Raw genomic sequence first — 26389 nt, forward strand, 5'->3', positions numbered from 1 at the left:
TGAGTACTTTGTCTACAGTACATGTTTAATAAAGTTAGCTTTATTCACAAAAACAAACTCCATAAACAGCGAAAAATGTCTTGCTTTGCTCACTTTTTAATTGCCTCATATTGCTGAAAAAATGCTGCAAAAACACTGAATGAATTGACGTTGAATGAATCCTGACAGCGCACAGTGTACACGATGTGAGGATTCACAAGTCTGCAGCCACAGAGTGACTGCAGACTTGTAGCTTAAGTGTGTGCATGAGACTTCTGATATCTCATAACGTTTGCTGATATCGAAATGAGTCTATGGGTGCGTGTGAAATATCGCACTGCACTCGGATATCACACGAGTGCAGAGCCATTTCCACGGACACTGACAATGGGGGAGATGGAGAAATTTCTCTGTCTCCTTCGCACCTGTGCTGCGATTCTCTCATGCAAGAGAGATCAGAGCACTGACACTAGGCTCACTTGCATATGGTTTCAAAGCTGGATTCCTCAGCATCGACCCATTATATTATTGCAAAATGTGTTTCCTTTTTACAGTTCTAAGACTTACACTATAATACAATAGTAAAATCCTTCTGATGGCTTAACGTTAGTACAACACTATCATTTGCCTACTTGCAGAGCCCTGTATTTCCATAAAGGTCAGGTGTTTTTACACTCCAGAAGAGTAAGCCACTAACAATTTACAAAACGGTCACTCGGATTTTCACATTAATAAAGCAGCAGTTCTCTTATGTAAATGTTACAATAACCTGTAATGGAGTAGCTCTACAGTCTTTAAAAGGAAGTTTTTGTTACCTCATCTTACAGCAGCGTAATGCAAGCAAAAAAAGCAGAATCCAACGATGTATCACTTAAAAGTTTACTGTTCTGACATAATTGTAGATTTAGAATGAAGCAGAGCTGATTAAGCTAAACCCGCCCACGCCAGGCTCTGCATGAACCACATCCACAGACAGTGAGCTGCATGTCACAGGAGGGGGCGTTGCCTGACTAGTGTAGTCCAGCAATGTTAATCTCTTAGTGATAAATCCTTCACAGTTCGTAAACAACCACACATACTTTTGACAAGTGACAAGTGATTCAGCCTCTAAAGGTACCGTTACACCTAGCGACTCACCAGCGATCCCGACTAGCGATATGACGCGGTCAGGATCGCTGGTGCATCGCTGGGTGGTCGCTAGTGAGCTGCCACTCAGGCAGATCTCACCAGCGACATCGCTGGGGATGGGGATCGCTACTTACCTGTCAGACGCGGCGATCCTGCGTCCTCCCACCCGGCTCCACGCGTCGCTCATCGTCACAGCAGGAAGCACCGCAGGAAGTGACTGACGAGGAATGGTCCAGGAGCATCTCGCGCGATCAGCGATAACCAGCGGAGGAGCCGGTCGGAGGTAAGTATCACATGCAGCGATATCGCTAGTAATATCGCTGTAACGTCACAAAATCGGTGACTTTACAGCGATATTGCTAGCGATATCGCAGTGTGTAATGGGGGCTTAAGTTTTGCTATCTTCAGATTACATAGCAAAAACCTGGATGACAGAGTCCCTTTAAAACAAATTCAATTGTTCTTTGGTTCGTAAATATTTTTCATCGTTTTCATATCTCATTAACAATAAGAACATGGAAGAAGCTAGGAGCCATTTAGTGAGCTGCATTTCTTGCTATATGTTCACAGACTTACCAGTGGAAAAGCCAAACTTCACATGCCACAAATGCAAGCTTGTGTCCCTGTTGGAGGAAAAGTTGCAAAGTCTCAAAGAGAGGTTAGCTACATTGAAGATCATTAAGGAAGGTGAAGAATTCTTAGACAGCAGAATTATCTTCGCGTTATAGAAAGAAGAAATTCGAAGTGCACCTGAAGAAACAGAGGAATGGAAACATGTGACCCAGAGAAGCAGGAGGATCGGGAGGCAGTCAGTGCCCATACTGCTCAGGAACCAGTACCAGGCTCTCACGCAGGAGAACGATGAAGAAATACATCAGGATAAGACTTTGCCCAAAAAGAACAACCTTGTACGCCCTCAGAGTCCTCCAGGATGGAAAAGAAAAATGTTGTGAAGAAGAAGCGGAGAGTGGTGGTCATGGGGGATTCCCTGTTGAGAGGAACAGAGGCCGCTATCTGCAGACCGGATATAACCTCAACAGACATGTGCTGTCTTCCAGGTGCAAAAATTAAAGATGTGTCTAACAGGATATCAGGACTCTTCAGACCTACAGATGACTACCCATTCCTTCTAATACATGTGGGGACAAATGACACCGCAAGAATCGACCTGGAACCCATCTGCAGAAACTTGGAAAACTTGGGTAAGAAAGTGAAAGAACTGGTACCACAGGTGGTCTTCTCTTCCATCCTCCCAGTGGATGGCCATGGAACAAGGAGGTGGAATAAGATTCTGCAAATGAACAACTGGCTACGTCGATGGTGCCGTCAGCAAGGATTCGGATTTCTGGATCACGGAGTGAATTACCTATACGATGGACTGCTTGCTAGAGATGGGGTGCACCTTACGAAGACTGGAAAACATGTATTTGGAAGTTGCCTTGCTACACTCATCAGGAGAGCTTTAAACTAGAACAATGTGGGAAGGGAAGCAAAAGACCAGAAAAAGCCATACACCTGACAAATGCTATTGAGAACTCTGCTATTAGAAGTGGAAAGGAAGAACAAAGACAAAAGAATCTAATTAATACAAATATTGGAGAAAGAGAAACCAATCACAAACTAAAATGTTTCTATACTAATGCACAAAGCATGGGCAACAAACAAGGAGAATAGGAACTACTAACGCAGGAAAAGAAATATGATGTCATTGGAATCACTGAAACTTGGTGGGACGATACACATGATTGGAATACAAGACTAGAAGGATACAACTTATCTGCTAGAAACAGACTTGATAAACGAGGAGGAGGTGTCTCATTGTATGTTAGAAAAGCGTATATTTGCACAGAGATTGAAGCTTCAGAGACTGGGAGTTCTGTGGAAACTGTTGGGTAAGAAAACAAGGACAGAACAATGGAAAGGACACCATTGTAGGCATTTACTACAGGCCGCCTGTGCAAGCTGAAGATATGGATGAACTCTTTATGCATCAAATGGCCAAGTTCTCCAAAAAATATGACATAGTTGTCATGGGAGATTTCGACTATCCAGACATTTGTTGAGATTCTCTCTCAGGCAAAACTAACAGGAAATTCTTATCCTCTCTTGCTGACAACTTTATCTTCCAAAAGGGAGGGGAGAAAACAAGGGGATCTGCTACCTTGGATCTAATCCTTATAAACAGGGAGGAAATGGTTGAGGAGGTAAGAGTGGCTGGGACCATAGGAGGTAGCGACCACGCATTTTAGAATTTTGGATAACTAGAGGAGGAAGACCTGTGAAGACTCAGACGTCAAGGTTAGATTTCAGAAAGGCAGATTTTAAGGGATTCAGAAAGAGAATTGGAGCGATCCAATGGCTGGATATCCTTAAAGACAAAAATGTCCTGGAAAGATGGGAAATCTTGATAAATTAAATTCTCAAAGCACAATCATTAACAATTCTGAAAAGAGGGAAGAATAAAAAGCATTTAATGAAACCAGGATGGATGAACACAGAACTTAAACACGTGCTAAAAAGGAAGAAAAAAATGTTTATCAAATGGAAAGAGGGAGGCATATCTAAAGAATATAATGTTGTCTTCAGAACCTGCAGCGTACAAATCAGATTATCTAAAGCTGACAATGAATTAAGGCTTTCAAGAGCCATCACAAGCAATGAAAAAGTATTTTGGGGATATGTCAAAAGCAAAAGAAAAGTTAAAGATGCTATAGGACTATTACAGGATGAAAATAATGAAATGGCAAGAAAGGATGTTGAGAACTTTTAAATTCCTATTTTGCATCTGTTTTCTCTCAGAAAGGAAATTTAACAGCTGATCTTCACTGTCCTATTAAAGAAATAGAAAAATCCAGGATATCTACAAACAGAAAGATAGTGAGGAAACACTTATCTAACATAAATGAATTTAAGTCTCCAGGTCCAGATGGATTACATCCCAGAGTACTGAAGGAGATAGCAGAAGAAATTTTTGAACCACTCTCTGTAATCTTTGAAAATTCCTGGAGAACAGGACAAGTCCCAGAAGACCAGAGAAGAGCAAATGTTCCTATCTTCAAAAAGGGGAAGAAGGACGACCCAGGGAACTATAGGCCGGTGAGTCTGACTTCTATACCAGGAAAGATCTTTGAACAAATTATTAAACAACATGTATGCAAGTACATGGATAAGAATGTAGTGATTAACAAGAGTCAGCATGGGTTTGTAACTAAGAAGTCATGTCAGACTAACTTAATTTCCTTCTGTGACAATCACTGACTGGGTGGATCAGGGAAATTCTGTAGATACAGTATATCTTCGTAACATAGTTATTAAGGTTGAAGGAAGACTTTAAGCCCATCTAGTTCAACCCATATCCTATCCTAACTTGCCCTAACATGTTGATCCAGAGGAAGGCAAAAAAAAACCATGTGGCAAACAGTAGGCTTCACATTGGGGAAGGCGTCGGGAGAGGTCTGGCGCCTGCGCACTGCAGAATTCTGCTCTGCCCTCAATAGGACAGAGCAATGCGCCTGCACCGGAGCCATTTCAGATCAGGTGAAGTGGACGTCAGCGCATGATGGAGGGAGGCTTCGGACCGGACCGCCCACCTCGGTGAGTATAATATAACTCTTTTTTCTTATCTTTCAGGTTACATCGGGGGCTTATCTACAGTATTACAGAATGCTGTAGATAAGCCCACGATGTCTATGCCAGCAGCTATTAGGGCAAAAAAAGGGTGACAGATTCCCTTTAATAGCGGTCTACAAATATCTCAAGGACTGTCACATTGTAGAAGGATCATCTTTATTCTCATTTGCACAAGGAAAGACTAGAAGCAATGGGATGAAACTGAGTGGGAGGAGACACAGATTAGATATTAGAAAAAACGTTTTGACAGAATGATCAATGAGTGGAACAAGCTGCCACGAGAGGTGGCGAGTTCTCCTTCAATAGAAGTCTTCAAACAGAGGCTGGACAGATATCTGTCTGGGATGATTAAGTGAATCCTGCTTTGAGCAGGGGGTTGGACCAGATGACCCAGGAGGTCCCTTCCAACTCTATCATTCTATGATTCTAGAACACTATCAATGTAGCAATGTGTCAGACCTGGAATCTATCACTAGGCTGCATGCTGACGTTACACCGTGCTTGTAAGTGATTAAACTGTTGTGTTGCAATATTGGTGAACTAAACATATTCTGCAAAATTTACAAAATGACTTTATAGCAGAGGAAGGGGGATGTAGTAATAAATCAGTCTTTAAATAAGTTTCAACAATACAGCCAGCTACTAACAATTCTGGTTAACACCATCATCAGTCACCAAAGTAGGCTCATGACAATGAGAACCTTTCACAGATTTTTTTTCTTTAAATTTGAAACTGTATTGTACTTGGAGAAGCAGTTTAAAACTTTTTTCTGTAGACACCAGATCACGCTGAAAACCTGCTCTGACTTTCTATAGAAGCATTTGCTTTCTTTTTTCCCCCCTTGATGATGCTGCCTTATTTTAATTGGGCAATGTCCTACAGAGAAAAAGTAAACACCCCAAGAGAAAAATCCATGTTGACGCTCCCTTACTTGAAAGGAAAATGTACATATACGGTATTCAAAAAGTCCATTACTTTTCAATGCTGCTGGGAAAAGAAAATTAGGATCATCCCTATTTCTTCTTTTAACTTAAGGTATAAAATGAGCTTTAAAACAAAAAAATATTGTAAACGTTTTTTTTAACTCAAAATTCTGAGTGAAGCTAAATAGGTTGCAGACCTCAAAAAAGCAAGTTGAGAACCAATACCTAGTTTGTGTTACAAAATCACCTTTTCAGCTGGCAAGGACTGTCGACCAGAGCTACCAACGATCTTCTAATGTGTATGGTGATCTAGGATTTCAAATGGAGTCTTAAACCTCTCTCCCTACATAGAGAATATGCAATCTCAGTTTGTGGGGGGGATAGGTTGTATTTTTTAACGGCATAATTACTTTACTATATAAACAAAAGAAACTTAAAAAAAAGAAAAACGTTGTGGAGCAAAAAACAAAAAGCCTACCAGTTAACCCCATAACTTTTCAATTTTTTTTTACTCGAACTATGTTTTTTTGTTGGGCCAACTGTAGTTTTTACCAATATCAAAATATGTTTATTTTTTATTTTATTGTGAAAAGGGTGATAATGAAATTTTTTTTGTTTTTTGAGTATTTGATCAATAATATTTTTACACTTTAAATCTTATTTCTTCCAGGGAACTTGAAACTGATCAATGGTAAAATAGGCCAAAAAACTTATTTTGAGGAAATTGATACAATGACAATACAATGCATAAGTGGTGAAATGGCATATCTGGGGGCTTTCTTTAGGCCCTTTGGCTGTTATGAGAACACATTACCATTACGGGATGATATACATAGGGGGACGTTACAGAGGGAGGGCCCACCTCTATAACGGGTTACTTAGATACTGCGACCTTTGTAGGGTTGATAATGACAGCTACGGGTGAGTAATAGCTAGTAAAAAAAAATAAAATAACAGCTTTTACAATAGACAGAAGCTCCAAGACACACATCCAAAAGAAGTATATTACCCCAAGTACAAACCAGTAATTATGGTAATCACAATAACAAACTGATGGTACACATTATAGGTCCACCTCATCCTACTACTTTGTGTCTGCAGTGGAAAATCGAATTCAGTTAAAAATATATATATATATATATATATATATATATATATATATATATATATATATATATATATATATCTCCATCCAACAATGTAGACCAGCTCACTCCTGTGAACCACCTGGAACCTCAGCTGACCTGGTTAACTCCGTTGTGCCCGGATCTGGATGTAGGAGTCCATCCATACAAATGTGAACAATGACAAAGCAAAGTCCAGCAATAACGTGAGCAATCCAGGATGCTGATAAAAAAAATTTTCTTTTTATTCATAAATCCATTAAAATGCAATGGTCCAAGCAGTTCAAAACAGCAATAACGCAGGAAAGTCGTGCAGATAGGACTACGCGTTTCAGCGGTAGAACCCGCCTTCTTCACGGTCCAGAAGGCAGGTTCTACCGCTGAAACGCGTAGTCCTATCTGCACGACTTTCCTGCGTTATTGCTGTTTTGAACTGCTTGGACCATTGCATTTTAATGGATTTATGAATAAAAAGAAAAAAATTTTTAACAGCATCCTGGATTGCTCACGTTATTGCTGGACTTTGCTTTGTCGTTGTATATATATATATATATATATATATATATATATATATATATATATCTATCCACACCAAGCCCACCACTGAAAATAGAGGCATACTCCATCTATAGTTTAGGTTACTTACCAGAATGTCATCTGAAGTGGTCCTCCTAGTTTTTCCAAGTTTTAGTTTACTGTATCACAATCGGGAGACCTGACACTAACAAACCCGAAAGCGCTACAAAAATGTAACCTTTTGAAACCCAGTTGCGAGTCTTTTGAGGCCACCAGGTCCCCACCTTAAAACCCACCACATGCAGCGCCCTGTTGCTTTTTGACGGTTTCCAAAATATGTTCTTCCAAAAACTTACGAGCTTTAAACACTTTGTTAGTAGTTTGTTAAGGAGACAAAAAAGATGACATAACATAGAACGTGCAACAAAAAAAAAAAAGTGTTAGTGGCTTGTGAAACATTCAGCATGATATCCCTCCAAGGATAAATTACGCAAAGAGTTCATGACATTCATGAGAATTTTTTTTTTTTTACTAAAAAACCTTTAGTACACCAGTTGGATAACAAAAATGCAAAAAAAATGACTAAGAGAAAATCTGGGCAGATAAATTTACTAATCAAAGAATTAAGGTTATCGGTGTGCTGTATTTATTCTTAAAGGGATATTGCTTTTTGAGTAAAATGTTAACCAAAATAAAGTAGGTGGCCGTTTTCTACTTACAGGTAGTAGGAGTAAGAATAGTAGCTCCTCCTGGTAAGCAAATCACAAACAGTGGGGGAAAGAGAAGCAATGGTGAATGAAAAGCATGAATCATCCACATTCAACAAAGCAGCACAAGAAAAAAAAATAACAATGAACACTTAAAAAATATATAAAATTATCTTCATATACATGTCACTTGTTAGCAATTCAGTGTCTCCATGCATTAAGCATACGTTGCCATGCAAATCAACATAAAATACATGTTAGCTGCAAAATAATATGTGTAGACAAATAAGATGACTTCTTGAAAAGAGAGCAAATTACATGCTGACATGAAAACCACTGGAGAGAAAAGGCAAAAACAAAGGAAATGAATCAACAAAAATAATTATGAACAATGGTTTATGAATTTCAAGTTCACTGTCACTGCCCTGAACGTTGACTTTTCTTAAATTACCCCAAAACTACATGAGAATTTGATTTCCAGTATCTTGGGATCTTAAATGGATTCTTTGGCACCTCTCACTTCTGTATTGGGAATTTCTGCCTCCTCTGATTAGCTGGGCTGGTGCGACTTGTAACAAGATGCACACACAATGCCACACACTAAGCTAGCTAACCATAAGGCTACTTTCACACATCAGGTTTTTTCCGACAGGCAGGATCCGGCTATTTGTTAAAAAAAAAAAAAAAAAACAGATCCGGCGTAAATTTTGCAGAACTGAAGAAACGGATCCGTTTTTACGCCAGATCCGTCTAGCAAGTTTATATCTGTTCCCTGGGGGCTGGCCAATTGGATCTGAGCATCCGTCTTTTTCCGGATCCGGCACATTCTGGCACCCATAGGTTTCCATTATAGAAAAAAAACAGCGCTGTCTGTTTTTTTTGCCACAGACAAAAACGTTACTAGAGACGTTTTTCCAGACGCCGGAATGAAACATTTAGCCGGATCTGGCGAAAACCAGAAGAAATGGAAGGCCATGCGGCACGATCCGGCGCTAATACAATTCAATGAGAAAAAAACGGATTAGGCGGTAGCGTTCGCTGGATCCAGTTTTTTAACAAATAGCCGGATCCTGCCTGTCGGAAAAAACCTGATGTGTGAAAGTAGCCTAAGAAGAGCCAGGAATGCCAAGATGAAAGGTGGTAGAACGCCTCCTATCCAGCAGTTATAGATATAAAGTTATCAAGCCCTAACTAAATAATTAGCTTTTAAGCAAAGTACCAGCGTCTTCAGACAAGCTGCAGGACATGAGGACAAAAGGAGCGGTCAGACATTAAAAGGATTTTCCGGGCACATGATATAAATGACCTAGCCTTGGGATAAGTCATTAAAATCAGATCAGTCAGGGTGCGACACAGGGCACTCCCATCCGTTAACCCCTACGAGCCATTTTGCAGTCCCCAACAGCGATTGATCGTGTGGTACGCAGAGAGTCAGATTCCCCCACTGATCTGATCCTGCGGACGTATACTTAGCATAGGTCATAGATATCAAACGCTCAGAGAACCGGTTTAACATAAATGCATCTCGGAGTCTCATTTATCAAATCTGTCTGAAAGTAAAACAGACCATAGCAACCATAGCGCTATAAACTGGTCTGTCAAAATGAAAGCTGTGTTCTGATTGGCTGCTAGGAGCAAGTTTTATGACTAGAAAGTTCTGATAAAGTCATCAAAATTTATAGATAAGCAGCTTGCGAGCAGGGCCCTCACACCTCCTAAGTTTGCGAGCAGGACCCTCACGCCTCCTAAGCTTACGAGCAGGGCCCGCACGCCTCCTAAGCTTGCGAGCAGGTCGCACATGCCTCCTAAGCTTGCGAGCAGGGACCATACACCTCATAGGCTTGCGAGAAGGTCCCACACGCCTCCGAAGCTTGCAAGCAGCGCCATCATGCCTCCTAAGCTTGCGAGCAGGGCCCTCATGCCTATTAAGCTTGCGAGCAGGGTCCACACGCCTCCTAAGCTTGCAAGAAGGGCCATCACGCCTCCTAAGCTTGTAAGCAGGGTCCACACGCCTCCTAAGCTTGCAAGCAGGGCCCTCACACCTCCTAAGCGCACGAGCAGGTCGCACATGCCTCTGAAGCTTGCGAGCAGGGCCCACACGCCTCTGAAGCTTGCGAGCAGGGCCCACACGCCTCTGAAGCTTCCAAGCAGGGCCTTCACGCCTCCTAAGCTCGTGAGCAGGGACCTCACACCTCCTAAGCTTGCGAGCAGGGCCCTCATGCTTCTTAAGCTTGCGCGTAGGGCCCTCACGCCATCCGCAACTCGTTAATCATGTCTTACTTGCTGTGAAATATGTTGGCACTGTAGAATTATATTATTACGTTTTAATGTATATACAGGTCTCCTTATTGGAGAGACACCGTTAATAGTATAGTCTTAAAATAAATTAAAAAATAATTTTTGAAATAAAAATAAAAGTAACAATGGAAGTAAGAATCTATGGCAGGACGAATGATGTAAACCAGGAATACATTTTATAGGCTGCACATCTCCTATTCACTACAATGGAGAGTGCCAGAATTGACTGACATTTACAGTCACTCCACCGCAGTGAAGGCCTGGCAGAGCATCAAAAAGGAGGAAACACAGCGTCTGGTGATGTCCATGAGTTCAAGACTTCAGGCAGTCATTGACAACAAAGGGTTTTCAACCAAGTACTAGAAATGAACATTTTATTTAATCTGTCCAATTACTTTTGGTCCCTTTAAAAACAGGGTGGCACATGTTAAGGAGCTGAAACTCCTAAACCCTTCATCCAATTTTAATGTGGATACCCTCAAATGAAAGCTGAAAGTATGAACTTCAACTGCATCTGAATTGTTTTGTTTAAAATTCATTGTGGGAATGTCTAGAACCAAAATTAGAACAATGTTGTCTCTGTCCAAATATAAATGGACCTAACTATGTCCCAGAGGTCTCTTTCTCAGCAGATCAAAAACACTGAACATTCCTTACATGCTATATACCTTAAAGATTAGGTGTGCAATTTATCTATAATGTACATGGGGAGATGAGCAATGGACACTTAAAGGATATATCAAAGGGCCAGGATTTCGGTTTTAGCCTATGCATCACTGTGTATGATTGAAACAGTCACGTAATGAAGTGTCACAGGATTAAACACGTCGTGGAGTCCAGCACTGAGCTCAATCCGTAATGCGGCACTATCACACGACTATATTGTACGCCAATGATCAAAAGAGTTCCCCTCTTTGTAGCCTGGCACAACTATGATAAATGAATGGTAGGAACGGTATGACCATGACAGATCCTGATGGAATCTTTGCAAAGTTTACAATGTTGGAAACAAATCAAAAGCAAACTTATGAAGTGTAGGAACTAAAGACCCTAGAAAAATGGAGGAGCAGACTAGGGACCAGAAAGGCAATGTCATAATGACTTGTCTTTGATCCACATGCACCATGACATACGTCCACATAGTATTAGCCTAAATAACCAATATCCCTGCTCTCATGGACTCCTTCTTGTCAACTGACTCGTCATTCACACATACAGTGGGGCAAAAAAGTATTTAGTCAGTCAGCAATAGTGCAAGTTCCACCACTTAAGAAGATGAGAGGCGTCTGTAATTTACATCATAGGTAGACCTCAACTATGGGAGACAAACTGAGAAAAAAAAATCCAGAAAATCTCATTGTCTGTTTTTTTTTCATTTTATTTGCATATTATGGTGGAAAATAAGTATTTGGTCAGAAACAAAATTTCATCTCAATACTTTGTGTTATATCCTTTGTTGGCAATGACAGAGGTCAAACGTTTTCTGTAAGTCTTCACAAGGTTGCCACACACTGTTGTTGGTATGTTGGCCCATTCCTCCATGCAGCTCTCCTCTAGAGCAGTGATGTTTTTGGCTTTTCGCTTGGCAACACGGACTTTCAACTCCCTCCAAAGGTTTTCTATAGGGTTGAGATCTGGAGACTGGATAGGCCACTCCAGGACCTTGAAATGCTTCTTTACGAAGCCACTCCTTCGTTGCCCTGGCGGTGTGCTTTGGATCATTGTCATGTTGAAAGACCCAGACACGTTTCATCTTCAATGCCCTTGCTGATGGAAGGAGGTTTGCACTCAAAATCTCACGATACATGGCCCCATTCATTCTTTCATGTACCCGGATCAGTCGTCCTGGCCCCTTTGCAGAGAAACAGCCCCAAAGCATGATGTTTCCACCACCATGCTTTACAGTAGGTATGGTGTTTGATGGATGCAACTCAGTATTCTTTTTCCTCCAAACACGACAAGTTGTGTTTCTACCAAACAGTTCCAGTTTGGTTTCATCAGACCATAGGACATTCTCCCAAAACTCCTCTGGATCATCCAAATGCTCTCTAGCAAACTTCAGACGGGCCCGGACATGTACAGGCTTAAGCAGTGGGACACGTCTGGCACTGCAGGATCTGAGTCCATGGTGGCGTAGTGTGTTACTTATGGTAGGCCTTGTTACATTGGTCCCAGCTCTCTGCAGTTCATTCACTAGGTCCCCCGCGTGGTTCTGGGATTTTTGCTCACCGTTCTTGTGATCATTCTGACCCCACGGGGTGGGATTTTGCGTGGAGCACCAGATCGAGGGAGATTATCAGTGGTCTTGTATGTCTTCCATTTTCTAATTATTGCTCCCACAGTTGATTTCTTCACTCCAAGCTGGTTGGCTATTGCAGATTCAGTCTTCCCAGCCTGGTGCAGGGCTACAATTTTGTTTCTGGTGTCCTTTGACAGCTCTTTGGTCTTCACCATAGTGGAGTTTGGAGTCAGACTGTTTGAGGGTGTGCACAGGTGTCTTTTTATACTGATAACAAGTTTAAACAGGTGCCATTACTACAGGTAATGAGTGGAGGAAAGAGGAGACTCTTAAAGAAGAAGTTACAGGTCTGTGAGAGCCAGAAATCTTGATTGCTTGTTTCTGACCAAATACTTATTTTCCACCATAATATGCAAATAAAAGGAAAAAAAAACAGACAATGTGATTTTCTGGATTTTTTTTTCTCAGTTTGTCTCCCATAGTTGAGGTCTACCTATGATGTAAATTACAGACGCCTCTCATCTTTTTAAGTGGTGGAACTTGCACTATTGCTGACTGACTAAATACTTTTAGTGTTTGGAGGAAAAAGAATACTAAGTTGCATCCATCAAACACCATACCTACTGTAAAGCATGGTGGTGGAAACATCATGCTTTGGGGCTGTTTCTCTGCAAAGGGGCCAGGACGACTGATCCGGGTACATGAAAGAATGAATGGGGCCATGTATCGTGAGATTTTGAGTGCAAACCTCCTTCCATCAGCAAGGGCATTGAAGATGAAACGTGGCTGGGTCTTTCAACATGACAATGATCCAAAGCACACCGCCAGGGCAACGAAGGAGTGGCTTCGTAAGAAGCATTTCAAGGTCCTGGAGTGGCCTAGCCAGTCTCCAGATCTCAACCCTATAGAAAACCTTTGGAGGGAGTTGAAAGTCCTTGTTGCCAAGCGAAAAGCCAAAAACATCACTGCTCTAGAGGAGATCTGCATGGAGGAATGGGCCAACATACCAACAACAGTGTGTGGCAACCTTGTGAAGACTTCCAAAAATGTTTGACCTCTGTCATTGCCAACAAAGGATATATCACAAAGTATTGAGATGAAATTTTGTTTCTGACCAAATACTTATTTTCCACCATAATATGCAAATAAAATGAAAAAAAAACAGAATGTGATTTTCTGGATTTTTTTTTCTGTTTGTCTCCCATAGTTGAGGTCTACCCATGATGTAAATTACAGACGCCTCTCATCTTTTTAAGTGGTGGAACTTGCACTATTGCTGACTGACTAAATACTTTTTTGCCCCACTGTATGCCAGACAGCAGATCTAACAAACGGCATCAGTGCCGAGTCTCTCCTGCCAAATGTGTTTGTGTTGCAGGGAAGTCGGTTTGGGGAAAGTCTATAGGCAGATAAATAACCCAAAATGTACAATAATGGAAACCTACACTCTGTGTGCTCCCTGCCCAAATGCCAACTATGAACACACAGGGTCAGCCCAACAAGTGGCCCCCACATAAATCCCCATCATCGGCTGGCTACTACCTTTTCTTCACACTCTTCAATAGATGGGCGAGAGAGGTTTGCTTTCATCCAGCTTTATTAACAAACTGGAGTTTAGGACTAGCTAATGGGGTACTGCAGTGAAGACAATGTATCCCCTATCCCTAAGATGGGGAATACCGAATTGCTTGGTGGGGGTCTGACTTGTCGGATCCACACCTTATCAGCAAAAAAGGGATATTGTTTTTTAGAATGAAAAGGCATCCAAAAAACTACTAAAAGGTCAAAATGTGACAAACTATGCAGGAAAAAAGGCAATTATTCCAAATCACACCATGTCCATGCAGCGTGCCTGGAGCCATCCAATTACTACAATGCCTAAATAACTAAAGCCATTGACAACCTCCTCTAATGTTCAATATAGGCATCATTCGCGACTAATAGCCCAATTAGCTAGCTGAGCGAACTTCACAGACAAAGGGATTTCACTGCCTTACGTCCAAGACCACTTCTCTTATAGACATCTTACCCTAATTTCTAATAAAACATCCACTAAGGACCATGACCACATGTACAGTCCTACTACAGGAGCCGACCGGTCAGAGCTGCACAGCACTAAGACAGCAGCATAAAATGACTGTTCAAACCAAGCACTCAGTGAACCCTTTCTGTGGGCAAGAAGTTTAGTGACCCTTCTTTTCCATCAGCCTCCGCACTAAACTGTCAATCGAGGAAGCAAGGAGGAGATCGATGGAAAACACGTAGATGAGAAGGTGCACCGAACTGCTCCGCCACCACAAGCAAGCACCAGTGCTTTGTTTGAATAGTCATTTTGTGCTGGCAGATTCCCCTTAAAAGTCACTTGTTATGAATTGCTCATTTACCTCCATCTTCAATGCTAATTATTATGAGGGTGGAAAAACACTAGCAATAAATGCCCAGCAAGACCCTAAAATTCTACTCACAGGTAATTGTTTTTCATTGCTCTTTTTTCCCCAAAAAACTATTTTTGCTTTATAATGGTTGAGGTGCTAAAGCCCATCTCTACATTACAAATCATGACATGTGTGTAGGCGTAGAAACATTGGAATAAATACACATAGCAGATATGCATATTATTTGCTTCCATCTACCAAAGGCAAAAAAGTATTAAGTGAAATATATATAGCATTATGTCTGCCAAGCAAGCCTTGCACCCCAATGACAGGGTGCCGCTGGTGAACAGCAGCTATGGAGCTACAGTACCGGACTAGCTCCAAATACTCAACCTCCATGAACAGTGGCGAGTCTACGGATCCATAGACTAAGTGGAGTTTTGGCTTTTGTTTTAGCTCTACAGGGTAAGGAGGCTAAAGGCACACTTTAAAGGGAATCCACAACCAGGCTTTTGCCACCTAATCTGAGAGCAGCATAATGTACAGACAGAGATGCTGATTCCAGCCATGTGTCACTTACTGGGCTGTCTGCTGTGGTTTTCACTATTTTAACAACAGGAGATCACTAGGGGACTAGGAACCATGTTGCTATGTAGTCTTCCATATTCATGAGTTCTGCATAAACCCGCCCCCATCACTGATTGGCTGTCTATGCACAGCGTACCCGGAAAGCGGTCGATGGTGTGGGCGGGGTTGTGCAGAGCTCTGCATTCAGAGAACATATCTACAGCAAGTAAAACGGTTATTGTATCAAAACTGCAGCAAGCAGCTCAGTAGGTGATGCATCACTAGAATCAGGGTCTCTGCCCCTACATTATGCGGTTCTCAGATGGGGATGGTGACAGATTCCTTATAAGGCTTTCTATAACATTTCTTTCAACTATTTCACAATACTTGTCGTCAACTACAAGTGTAAACATCCAAAATAATCCCTCAAAAGAAAAAACTAGAAAATGAATACATGAAAGCACATGGGTAGCTGGCTTGAACACAACACCGGGAGCATACCTAATGCTTCTAATGCAGAAGTTCCTTCGCCATGTAATATATCTCCAGGGGGGTAATAGTAAAAAGGCAACAATTAATCAGTCCAATCAGAAAAAAAAACACAACATTAACAGCAACAAATAGGTGAAATTTGTTTTGGTTAGACACAAACATTTACTAATATTCTGTGTTATACATGACATACTAGGACACAAGGGCAAGCAGATATTAAGAACATGCCTAAAATAGAAAGGTTATCATTAAAGCTCATTATATGCAGGGCATGCGGCCAAGATTACATAGGACAGACACTAAGCAACTATTAATAAAGGTTAGTGGCTGCTGTACACCAGAGTGCCACTAGGTGGTGCTGTTCCATTTCAATTTTTCCCTCAGGTAAAGGCTAGGCGCTAAATCCTAAAAAATCAGTAACGTCTAAAGGATGGGGGGCTAATGAAATTATCGGGTACAGTATTATTTGGCAACAATATGCCGCTTGGTATAGGCAACTGGGGGACCAAATACTCTAATGGTGTGTAAAAAAAAAACAAAAAAAAAAAAACTCAAATAATAAGAACCATTCCTTTTTTAAACTGTAGGATTTAACTATTTGGTTAAAATGTAAGAATATCAACATGACGTCAACATTGTAAAGGAAACAGCAAGTGTTCATCCATGTTCCCTCTTGTGCGCGGCCAGAATGGCTTTTTTTGGTGAATTTCACTACGTTGCTTGGCGCATTGTTATATGGCGCTCTCCGACAATCAGGCGCTCTTCTCCACATTTACGGCTTTTCAGACAAACTACTTGTCGAGAAGACATAACCGGACAGACTTACTAGAAGGTGATAAAGGATCATTACGAACTAGACCAAAGGGAATTTTTGCTCTCTCCACTAAATGTCATTGTTGCTCGTCTCATACATAACTTTCCCATGCTGCACTGTAGATCAAAAGATCGGCCGTCTGAATTTCCATGGGGTTACCAAATAAATCGCTCAAACTACTGCCATCTGGGTGTTACTTTTCACAAACCCTCTGCACACCATCCCTAAACAAAGGTCACTTATGGTGCCCTAGAATATTGGATCCCATAAACAAGAGAGCATCAGAAGTATGGGGTCCGGTGGTCACGAGTGAATGGCGTGGTTGTAGAGTCCACACACGGCCAATTCCTTTCTTGGCTATGGGATGGTCTGGGAGGGTATTCTGAGATTACTGTCAGACCTATAGACCCTAATGGAAGTGGCATTGTGCATCCCCAACTACTGCACCAATAGAAGACCGGGGACCCCCGACATTGTGATCAGTGACCTGGGGAATCAGTAACATACAACTGTATCAGCTAACCTGCTGATAAGAAGGAATGGTGGGGAAAAATCACAAAGCATATTGGCTACTTAGAAAAATAATCATTTACAACATTCGGGAAAGCATTAGGCTGAGTTCACACGTGGCGTTTTTTTCGCGTTTCTGTGGCGGTTTTAACCACGTGATTTTGCCGCGAAAATGCGAAAAATAAGCATCCCATGCATTCCTATGGGATTCCGCAATGCTGTGCTAATGCTGCGGTTTTTACCGCGGCGGAATCGCTTCGCGGTAAAAACCGCAGCATGCTCATTAATTTGCGGAATCGCGGCGATCCCGCACCCATAGGAATGCATTGTTCCGCTTACTTCCCGCATGTGGCTGTGCCCACCATGCGGAAAGTAAGCAGAACATTTCCGGATGGTACCCACGGTCCGGAGGAGAGGAGACTGTCCTCCGGGCTTTGGGTACCATATCCCTGTAAAACATAGAATTTAAAAATAAAAAATATTGTTATTCTCACCCTCCGACGTCCCACGCAGTCTTCCCGCTTCTCTTCACGCTTTCGTTCCCAGTAATCCTTTGCGAAAATGCCCGCGATGGCGTCCGTTCTCGCGGGATCGCGAAGTCTCGCGGTCATTCACGCGACGTCATCACGAATTACCGCGAGACATCGCGATCCCGCGAGAACGGACGTCATCGCGGGCATTTTCACAAAGGATTACTGGGAACGGCTGCGCGGGACGTCGGAAGGTAAGAATAACACCGTTTATTTTTTTTTTTACATACTATCTTTTACTACTGATGCTGCATAGGCGGCCTCAGTAGTAAAAAGTTGGTCACACTTGTCAAACACTGTGTTTGACGAGTGTGACCAACCTGTCAATCAGTTCTCCAAGCGATGCTATAGATCGCTTGGAAAACGCTAGCATTTTGCAAGCTAAGTACGCTTGCAAAATGCTAGTTTTTCCGCGGGAAATTCGCCGGAATTTAAAATGCGATTTTCCCGCGGACTGGAATTCCGGAATTCTCGCGGTAATTTCCGCGAGAGTTCCGGTACGTGTGCACTTAGCCTATATGTGCAACTGGAAGTACTCATAAAACGGGAATGGGAAAAACCAGAAGTCCCAGATAATCAATTCCCTAAAAAGGAGGTACCCCTTTGAGGAAGAGGCATCTTCGTCCTGGGATAGAGCTCCAAAAATAGATGTAGCGATATCAAAAGTCGCCAGGAAATCCTCCCTACCCTTTGAGGATTTAGGTTCTCTAAAAGAACCTCTGGACCGAAACAGACAATTGTCTTAAAACAGCCTGGGAGGCCTCGGCTGGGGCCCTAAGTTCCGGTACGTGTGCACTTAGCCTTACACTTTAAATCTGACATAGCAATAAAATCAATTTTAGAAACTTGAAAAGGCCACCAAGTGTTTAGATCAACTCCTCTCTGTCATCCCTTTGCATATACTTAAACATTAGAAGGCCCATCTGTATATACCGCCTATTCTGCTCAATAGGAGACTTATCCTGCTGTATATAGACAGGTTCCCCCTAGTGGTTGCAACAGGTAGATGATATGTTATTAAAGGGAATCTGTCAGCAGATTTTTGCTATGTTATCTGAAGACAGCAGAAGATAGAGGCTGAAACACAGATTTCAGGGATGTGCCACTTGTCAAAGTGCATGCTGTAGTTTACGAACTGTGAAGGATTTATCGCTAAGAAATTAACATTGCCGGCAACTAAGCACCTGTCTATGGACTTTGTACATACAGAACCTGGTGTAGGCGGGGTTAGCTTCCTCAGCTCTGCTTCACTGAAAAAAACTTAAAGGGCTGATTGTATCAGAAAGGCTGCACCCAGTAAACTAAGTGACAGATCAATAGATTCAGCATCTCTTTGCCTACATCAGCCTGCTCTCCAAGTGCAACAATACAGACAGGTCTCCAAATGGAAGAATCCACCCAACGCATTTGACACAGGTCACTGATCAACACATAAGCTATACTGGCCCATTTTTACATTAATGTTCTAACTTTATAATCAAAAATCTACAACAATTTAGAGAAGCAAGTCTAAGGAGATAAACTCGGGCACTTACCTTTTTTTAACAACTAAAACGACAACCAGTAGAAGGAGGATGAATACTAGTATGCCTGCACTGATGCCAGCTATTTTCACAACCTGATCGGTTTGCTTGGCTGGATCGGGGATGACCTCAGGTTCCTCAGTTGCAGCTGCTGAAATAAAACCAAATGCATATTATTAAAAAAAGATCAGTATCTCAAATATAAAGTACAAAGCACTCCTACTTCCTAATTACTGCAAAGAACAAACTGCACGTTGATAGACCTTGTGCATATTTTTTAGATTGTTTCAATATATCTTCATTTCCACATGACATGATGAATACAGACTAGAATATGAATACTCCGACAAAGCAGATAGACAAAACATGGGCCCTTTTAAGTCCAACAGCTCATAACAATGCAGAATTCCACCTGTTTTAGGGGTGGATGTGGGTCTCCAAAACTCATGGGTATCTGTGTGGCTGCATAAGATGCACTAATGCTTATTCATGTGCTGGAAGTCCGGCTGCCCCTGGAGCGTAGTACTATGCTCAATCATGTGCTGGGAGTCTGGCTGCCTCTGGTGAGCACTATGCTCAATCATGTGCTGGGAGTCTGGCTGCCCCTGGTGAGCACTATGCTCATTCATGTACTGGGAGTCTGGCTGCCCCTGGTGAGCACTATGCTCATTCATGTACTGGGAGTCTGGCTGCCCCTGGTGAGCACTATGCTCATTCATGTGCTGGGAGTCTGGCTGCCCCTGGTGAGCACTATGCTCATTCATGTGCTGGGAGTCTGGCTGCCCCTGGTGAGCACTATGCTCATTCATGTGCTGGGAGTCTGGCTGCCCCTGGTGAGCACTATACTCATTCCTGTGCTGGGAGTCCGGCTGCCCCTGGTGAACACTATGCTCATTTATGTACTGGGAATCTGGCTGTCCCTGGTGAGCACTATGCCCTTCATGTGCTGAGAGAGTCAGGCTACCCTTTGTGAGCACTATGCTCATTCATGTGCTGAGAGTACAGCTGCCCCTGGTGAGTACTATGCTCATTCATATACTGGGAACCCGCTGCCCCTGGTAAGCACTATGCTCATTCACGTAATGGTAGTCCGACTGCCCCTGGTGAGCACTATGTTCATTCATGTAATGGTAGTCCAGCGGCCCCTGGTGAGCACTATGCCCATTCATGTACTGGGAGCCCAGCTGCCTCTGGTGAGCACTATGCTCATTCATGTACTGGTAGTCTGGCTGCCCCTGGTGAGCACTATGCTCATTAATATGCTGGGAGTCCAAGTTACTAGCCATTTCACACATTAGGGCAACCTTTATTAACCCAAAAGACATACAATTCTCTGTAAGCACAAGAGAAAATCCATGTCTTAAAAATGTTTAACGCCAATTTGAAGCACAACTTGGCTTACAAATAAAGATTGTGGCCCTCTCCAAATTAAAGCAGAAACAGTAATCATCTGATGGATGATCCCAGCTGTCCATTTACCCAATGAGAAAAATCACAGGATGATAAACTCCACCAACTTCCCATATGAAGACCCTTTTTGTGCACCATGTGATGATCATAGAAACAGTCATCAAGTTAACGCTGTAGTTGAAGACTTTTTTTTAGCAGGTCATGTAATAAAGGCACCCAATGGATCAGATCATTTTTGTATATATTTGGAACTTGACCACTCCAGTGGACAAGGGCAAAATTGGCACCATTCTCAAAGACTTTCTCCTTAACTGTTTTCCACAGTGGCCGGGAATTTGGATGGCAAACTTTTTCAGCATTGGTTGCCACTAAATGTTGAACTCTACCATTTTTTGTTCGCCAGTATATTGTATGTATGAATACATGAATAATCCTATTACTATCGGATAGGTCAGTAGGCTACAGCGAATTCGGGAAAGTGGGGAGAAATTCATGGATAATGGAGTAGCGAAACCAACAATAGGCAACGCATGACAGATGGATAAATTATTCATTGGCGCACACAGTTCACCACTGCAGAAGTGCTCGCTTAGCGGCTGATGCCAGATGTAGCGTTCGCTAAACCATTATTGTACAAATATTAACAAAGATTTTGAAAAATGATGCAAATGTATTCAGACAGCTCAGCATAGAAATGTAACCTAAAATAATTGTGCTTAATGTCCAAGACACAAACATACACTGCATCCATTACAGAGTACAGCTCCGGAGTAATGAATCTGAACAAAGCAGAGGGAATTATACAACACGGCTCTGCTTCAAAGAGCCAAGAATCTATCATCACGGCTGTTTTAATATGTAGTGCTCAGTCAGTACAACCTGCTCCATCCCAGTAATTCAGCTTTGCAGTTTTCTTGTTTGGCACAATATAAAACCCTGATTCACTTGTTCAGCTTTCCCAATTCATAATATCGAGCAAGGGAAAGGAGAGAAAAAAATAAAGCAAAAAAATAACTTGGACCTCTTTCAGTCGTCTGCTTGAGATAAAATGCAACATTTCTTCAATTTGCTGGGTCCAATCGGTGGTCCTTTTTTTACCACCAATGTGGCAACCACCTTTCTCGGGAGCAAAAAATAAAATCCCACGTTTGTCCTATTAGGGTATGTTCACACGGCACAATTTCGCCGAGTTTTCCCCCCAGCATGTTTTTGCCTTGAATATCGCAGCATTTTACTGTCCCAGCAAAGTGAACATTTCTAAAATCTTTTGCATGTGTGATTTATTTTTTCCTTGCTGACATGAAGCAGTTTCACATCTGCACAATGTCAATTCTTTCAGCATTTTTGAAGTGCTTTTGAACTATTCAAATCAATGGGAAAAAAAAAAAAAAACCCGCATCAAAAACTTGTTTTTCATGCAGCATTTGAGACACATTTTTGATGCAGAAATGTGCCCACAATGAGGCTTTTCTGCAGAAAAACCGCTGCGTAAAATGAGCACAATTATGACACGGTTATAATGTGGTTTTTTTATCCCATTCATTTGAACAACTAAAAAACACTACAAAAATGCTGAAAGAACTGACATGCTGCAGATTTGAGAAAACACATTGATGGTTCAAATCTGCAAGGGAGAAATAAACAGCTTGTGCATGAGAACGAGTGGAAAAAAGCAGGTAAGGCGCAGTGTGTGAACAAGCCGCAAAATAGTAAAAACTGGACAGCACTTGGATGAGTGTCCTTTAATCTGTCCTTTAGGGTACCGTTACACGTAGCGACGCACCAACGATTCCGACAACGATACGATCTGGCTAAGATCGTTTGTGCATCGCTAGTAAGCAGTCATACAGGCCGATCTTCAAAACTACGCATCAGCGATCAGTGATGTCACTAACGACCACGGCGATCGTTGGTACCGTGTCACACACTGTCTATAATAGCGATTCAGACTTTGAATAGGCGTCCTTCAGCGCTATCTATATGAGCTCGGAGTCGCCAACGAGGTTGCTCGTCGTTGATAAGGGGCGTCAAACACAGCGAAGCATGCTGGTCAGCGTGACGCCAGTGATCAAAAAATGATCCTGAACGTTCACGCACGATCAGCGACATCGCAGCAGGGAGCCGGTCATTTCCGCGTGTCACACTTAGCGAGATCGCTAGCAATGTCGCTGTGGCGTCACAAAATCGTTGTCGCTTCAGCGATATCGCTAGCGATCTCGCCGTGTGTAACGGGGGCTTTAGTCTAGTCTGGGGAGGAGGGGGAGGGACATGGATATGTGAATAGCACCACCATATACTAGAATACGTATATGTCCTATATATTCTAGCTATGAAAGCTGCTTGCTAGTTACCGTTTAAACTACAGGAAAAAAATGTAAGAATAACACTGCAGACCAGTCACTGCAAAATCAACAGCAAGACCGCCTATTTTTCCATGAAGTGGACATACACACACATATCCAGCATGTGTAGTGCAGAGAGTTAATACGGAGTGTCAGGGCCGGGTTTATGAGCAGTCAGAGAGATGGGTGGGACTGGCTGATCACATATCCCCACCCCGGGGGCGTGGTATGACAGAAAGAAGACCAGTTGCTTCATTCAGGGTCTGTGTTTGAAGGTGTGTAGACCTCCAGTGTGTTGGTCTTCGCTAAGGACTCAAGAACTGGACGATAGTGATGAGCGAACATGCTAAGACTAGGAGTTACCAGAGCATGCTTGGAAGCTAACCCAGTAACCTCGGAGTGCTCGAATAATAGAATATGTTCAATTCCCCACAGCTGCATGTGTTGTGGCTGGTCGACAGCCACAACACATATACAGTGATTGCCTAACAATCCTAACAATTCCTGCATCTGTCGCGGCTCTAAAACATGCAGCCATGGGGACTCGAACATATTTTGCAAGCACGTCAAAGTCACTCCGTTAGCGCCCAAGCATGTTCGGATAACAACTTATCCGAGCACGTTCGCTCATCACTACTGGACAAGAGGGCAAACCCACAATACTGTATGGACTATTTACTTTTTCACTTTGTGCCGGAAAAGGCTGTGTTTTTGGTTTCCTGAGCAGTTTATTAAGTCGTAAATGGAATCTGTCATCCCTGGGACATTTTTACCTATAAATATGGTCATACAGGAAACAGAATGTTTAAAGTAGTCACACCGGTATGCCCATATCTGCAGTCTTGATGTGCAAAAATGGTCTTTTATTCCGTTATGGTAATGCATTCTCAGTAATGACTCGCCAATGCAGATAAAAAATGATGCCAATGCTCATAGCAGGGCAGAAAAAAATAAGTATAAATCGTGCAATTTGTGGGCCACAGGCACAGGATTCCTGGGCCAACAATTCACATCGCAGGACACTATGAAGCTGATTGGAGGAGGGTGGTATTCAAATGAAGACCGGAGACAAGAGTTTTCTTCCAGACACCACACGCCCCGGAGCCTGGAAAAATTCCTTTACCATAACAGAATAAAAGACAATTTCTACACATCAAGACAGCAGATATGGGCATACAGGTATGACTATGTTAACCATTGTATTACCTGTATGACCATATTAATAGGTAAAAATGTCAAATGGGAATGACAGATTTCCTTTAACAAACCAGCCTGGACATTTTTACTGAAACCACTTACTGTGCCTACATCAAATGCAAGCAAGAGAGAGCGTAGAAACCCTACAATATTTATAGTATAAGTCCACTACTTTTTCATTGATGACTGATCCGGATCTGATTTGAACTGTAGTGTACCGATTTGAATAGGAGGCAAATGTGTAATACTCTACCACGGCCATTAGCAGAAAACAGAGCAATGCAATTGTCCGGTACTGCTCAATTTCGGAGATGCTCAGACTTCTGATAGTGGACATGGCAGGGTACTACACATCCGCCTTCTACACAAATCAATACCCTAGATAACAAATCAATAGGAGGCGAATGTGCGATACCCTGCCGCAGCCACTATCAGAAAGCGAAGCAGCTCCGCAATCTAGCAGTTCCGGCTGGCAGCCACCGCCGACACCGTGAACAGCTGATCAGCAGGGGTAGGGGCCACTATCCTAAGGATAGGTCATCAATGAAAATGTATTGGTTAACCTCTTTAAATAAATAGCCAGAACATGGAGTGTTTTGCAAGAGATGCCAAAGGCCCCAAATGGCACAAATCAGAATGCATTGTTTTGCATTTTACATAAATTTCACTATAGACTTTATGAATTATCTGGCCATGTGATTTTTTTTTATTTAAAAAAAGCACACAAAAATACATTTTTTTTTCAACAAACTACTGTGTGAATCCAGTTCTAATCTAGAGTCCAATGGCCCCTAAATTACTGTAGTCCAGCGATACTTAATTCTGCAGTCTATTGATAAAAGTGTAGTGAACGCCAGCATCATTCGGTGTAAGTGCGCACAGAGATTAGAAAATCTTCCAGGATTCTTCGCAGGCATATTTCATCTGAGATAGTTTATCTACAGGCCCATCTGTTTCTCAGATTAGGCTGCAGGCAGCCAGCTGTAAGTCACTTCCAAAGATGCAGTTACAGGCTGAGGTTTCTTGTTAACTTTTGGCACCCATACATAGGAAAATAATGGAAAAGGCTGTGAAAACCTAGATCTCGTAGCTATATGAAGAAGGTACAAATAACATATAAAGCCTCAGTCCAATTTATAAAAAAAAGTATAAAGTAGAAAAAATTGACGAAAATGTCCAGTTCTTCATACATAATTCTACCAGATAACTGTGACATGTCCATGTGCAATTCCCTTTTTCTTTCTCAACGGTAGTTATATTTTTTTGTCAAAACTGAGAACTGGAGAATTGAGAGTTGTCGTCAAGGGTGGGGGCGATTCCGAACTTAATAAACAATCTAATTCTAAGCAAGGAAAGCATTTTTTTTTCTTGTGAAAATGTGGTTGTACAATAACAAGGGGGAAGGGAGACTATTATATTTGCTCATATAATCTACAAGAAAAAAATATTAATTACTTCACTAAGCTGACAACTACATTACACTTAAACTTAGCGATTAACCATCATTTTAGTTACACGTGAAAATCAGAAACTCATTCACAGGTAAAATTTTGTGCAATAAATACAGACTTTCCCATCACTGTTAGGAGATAACAGTTAGTGCTTATAAAGTTCTATGGAGAATTGTAACTGCCTTTTCATAACAACTTGCAGCAGGAAATCTGTATCTTCCTCCAGTTTCTCCATCCATAGAATTTAAAAGCCCCAACTGTCCTCTCCCATCTCAGTAATGGGAAGATCTGTCTTTACTGAATACAGTAACATAAAGGGATAGTGTGCAGGCAAATAAAGTTTAAATCCAGTTTAGCCAGTTCATGGGAGCAGCAGCTACATGGAGAAAATAAAGTTTTATTCTCCCTGCAGCTGCTCGCTTTTAGTCATCAGGGAAGTGCAGTAACAGTCACTGCTCACTATACAGTGAGTGCTGTAATCACTTCCCGGCATATTGACATACAGCTTGATACACATATGCTATCAATCACTGTGCTGAAAAGTGATTGCAGCCCAACTAACCGAGCCTTACACCATCCCGATGGCTGACAGCAAACCTCGTAAGAATCCTTTTTTTTTACATTTAACACAGC

The 26389-nt window shown here is 42.0% G+C and overlaps 1 protein-coding gene across 13 annotated transcripts in view; it reads right to left on the reverse strand.

Annotated features, from left to right (window-relative positions):
- PTPRK (protein tyrosine phosphatase receptor type K) overlaps positions 1-26389 on the reverse strand; it is a 445942-nt gene that overhangs the window by 78873 nt on the left and 340680 nt on the right. For 5 of the 13 annotated variants that reach the window (XM_073575792.1, XM_073575781.1, XM_073575784.1 and 2 more), the window contains exons 14-16: positions 19369-19507; positions 15989-16030; positions 8021-8050 (exon numbers count right to left, since the gene is read on the reverse strand). In XM_073575792.1, the coding sequence (XP_073431893.1) occupies positions 8021-8050; positions 15989-16030; positions 19369-19507 (211 nt within the window). The remainder of the gene's footprint in view (positions 1-8020; positions 8051-15988; positions 16031-19368; positions 19508-26389) is intronic. The other 8 variants (XM_073575786.1, XM_073575787.1, XM_073575793.1 and 5 more) reach the window with 4 other exon arrangements.

Source organism: Dendrobates tinctorius, unplaced genomic scaffold (assembly GCF_039654945.1).
Source record: "Dendrobates tinctorius isolate UK_male_01 unplaced genomic scaffold, ASM3965494v1 ptg000046l, whole genome shotgun sequence".
In the NCBI taxonomy this organism is placed as follows: domain Eukaryota; kingdom Metazoa; phylum Chordata; class Amphibia; order Anura; family Dendrobatidae; genus Dendrobates; species Dendrobates tinctorius.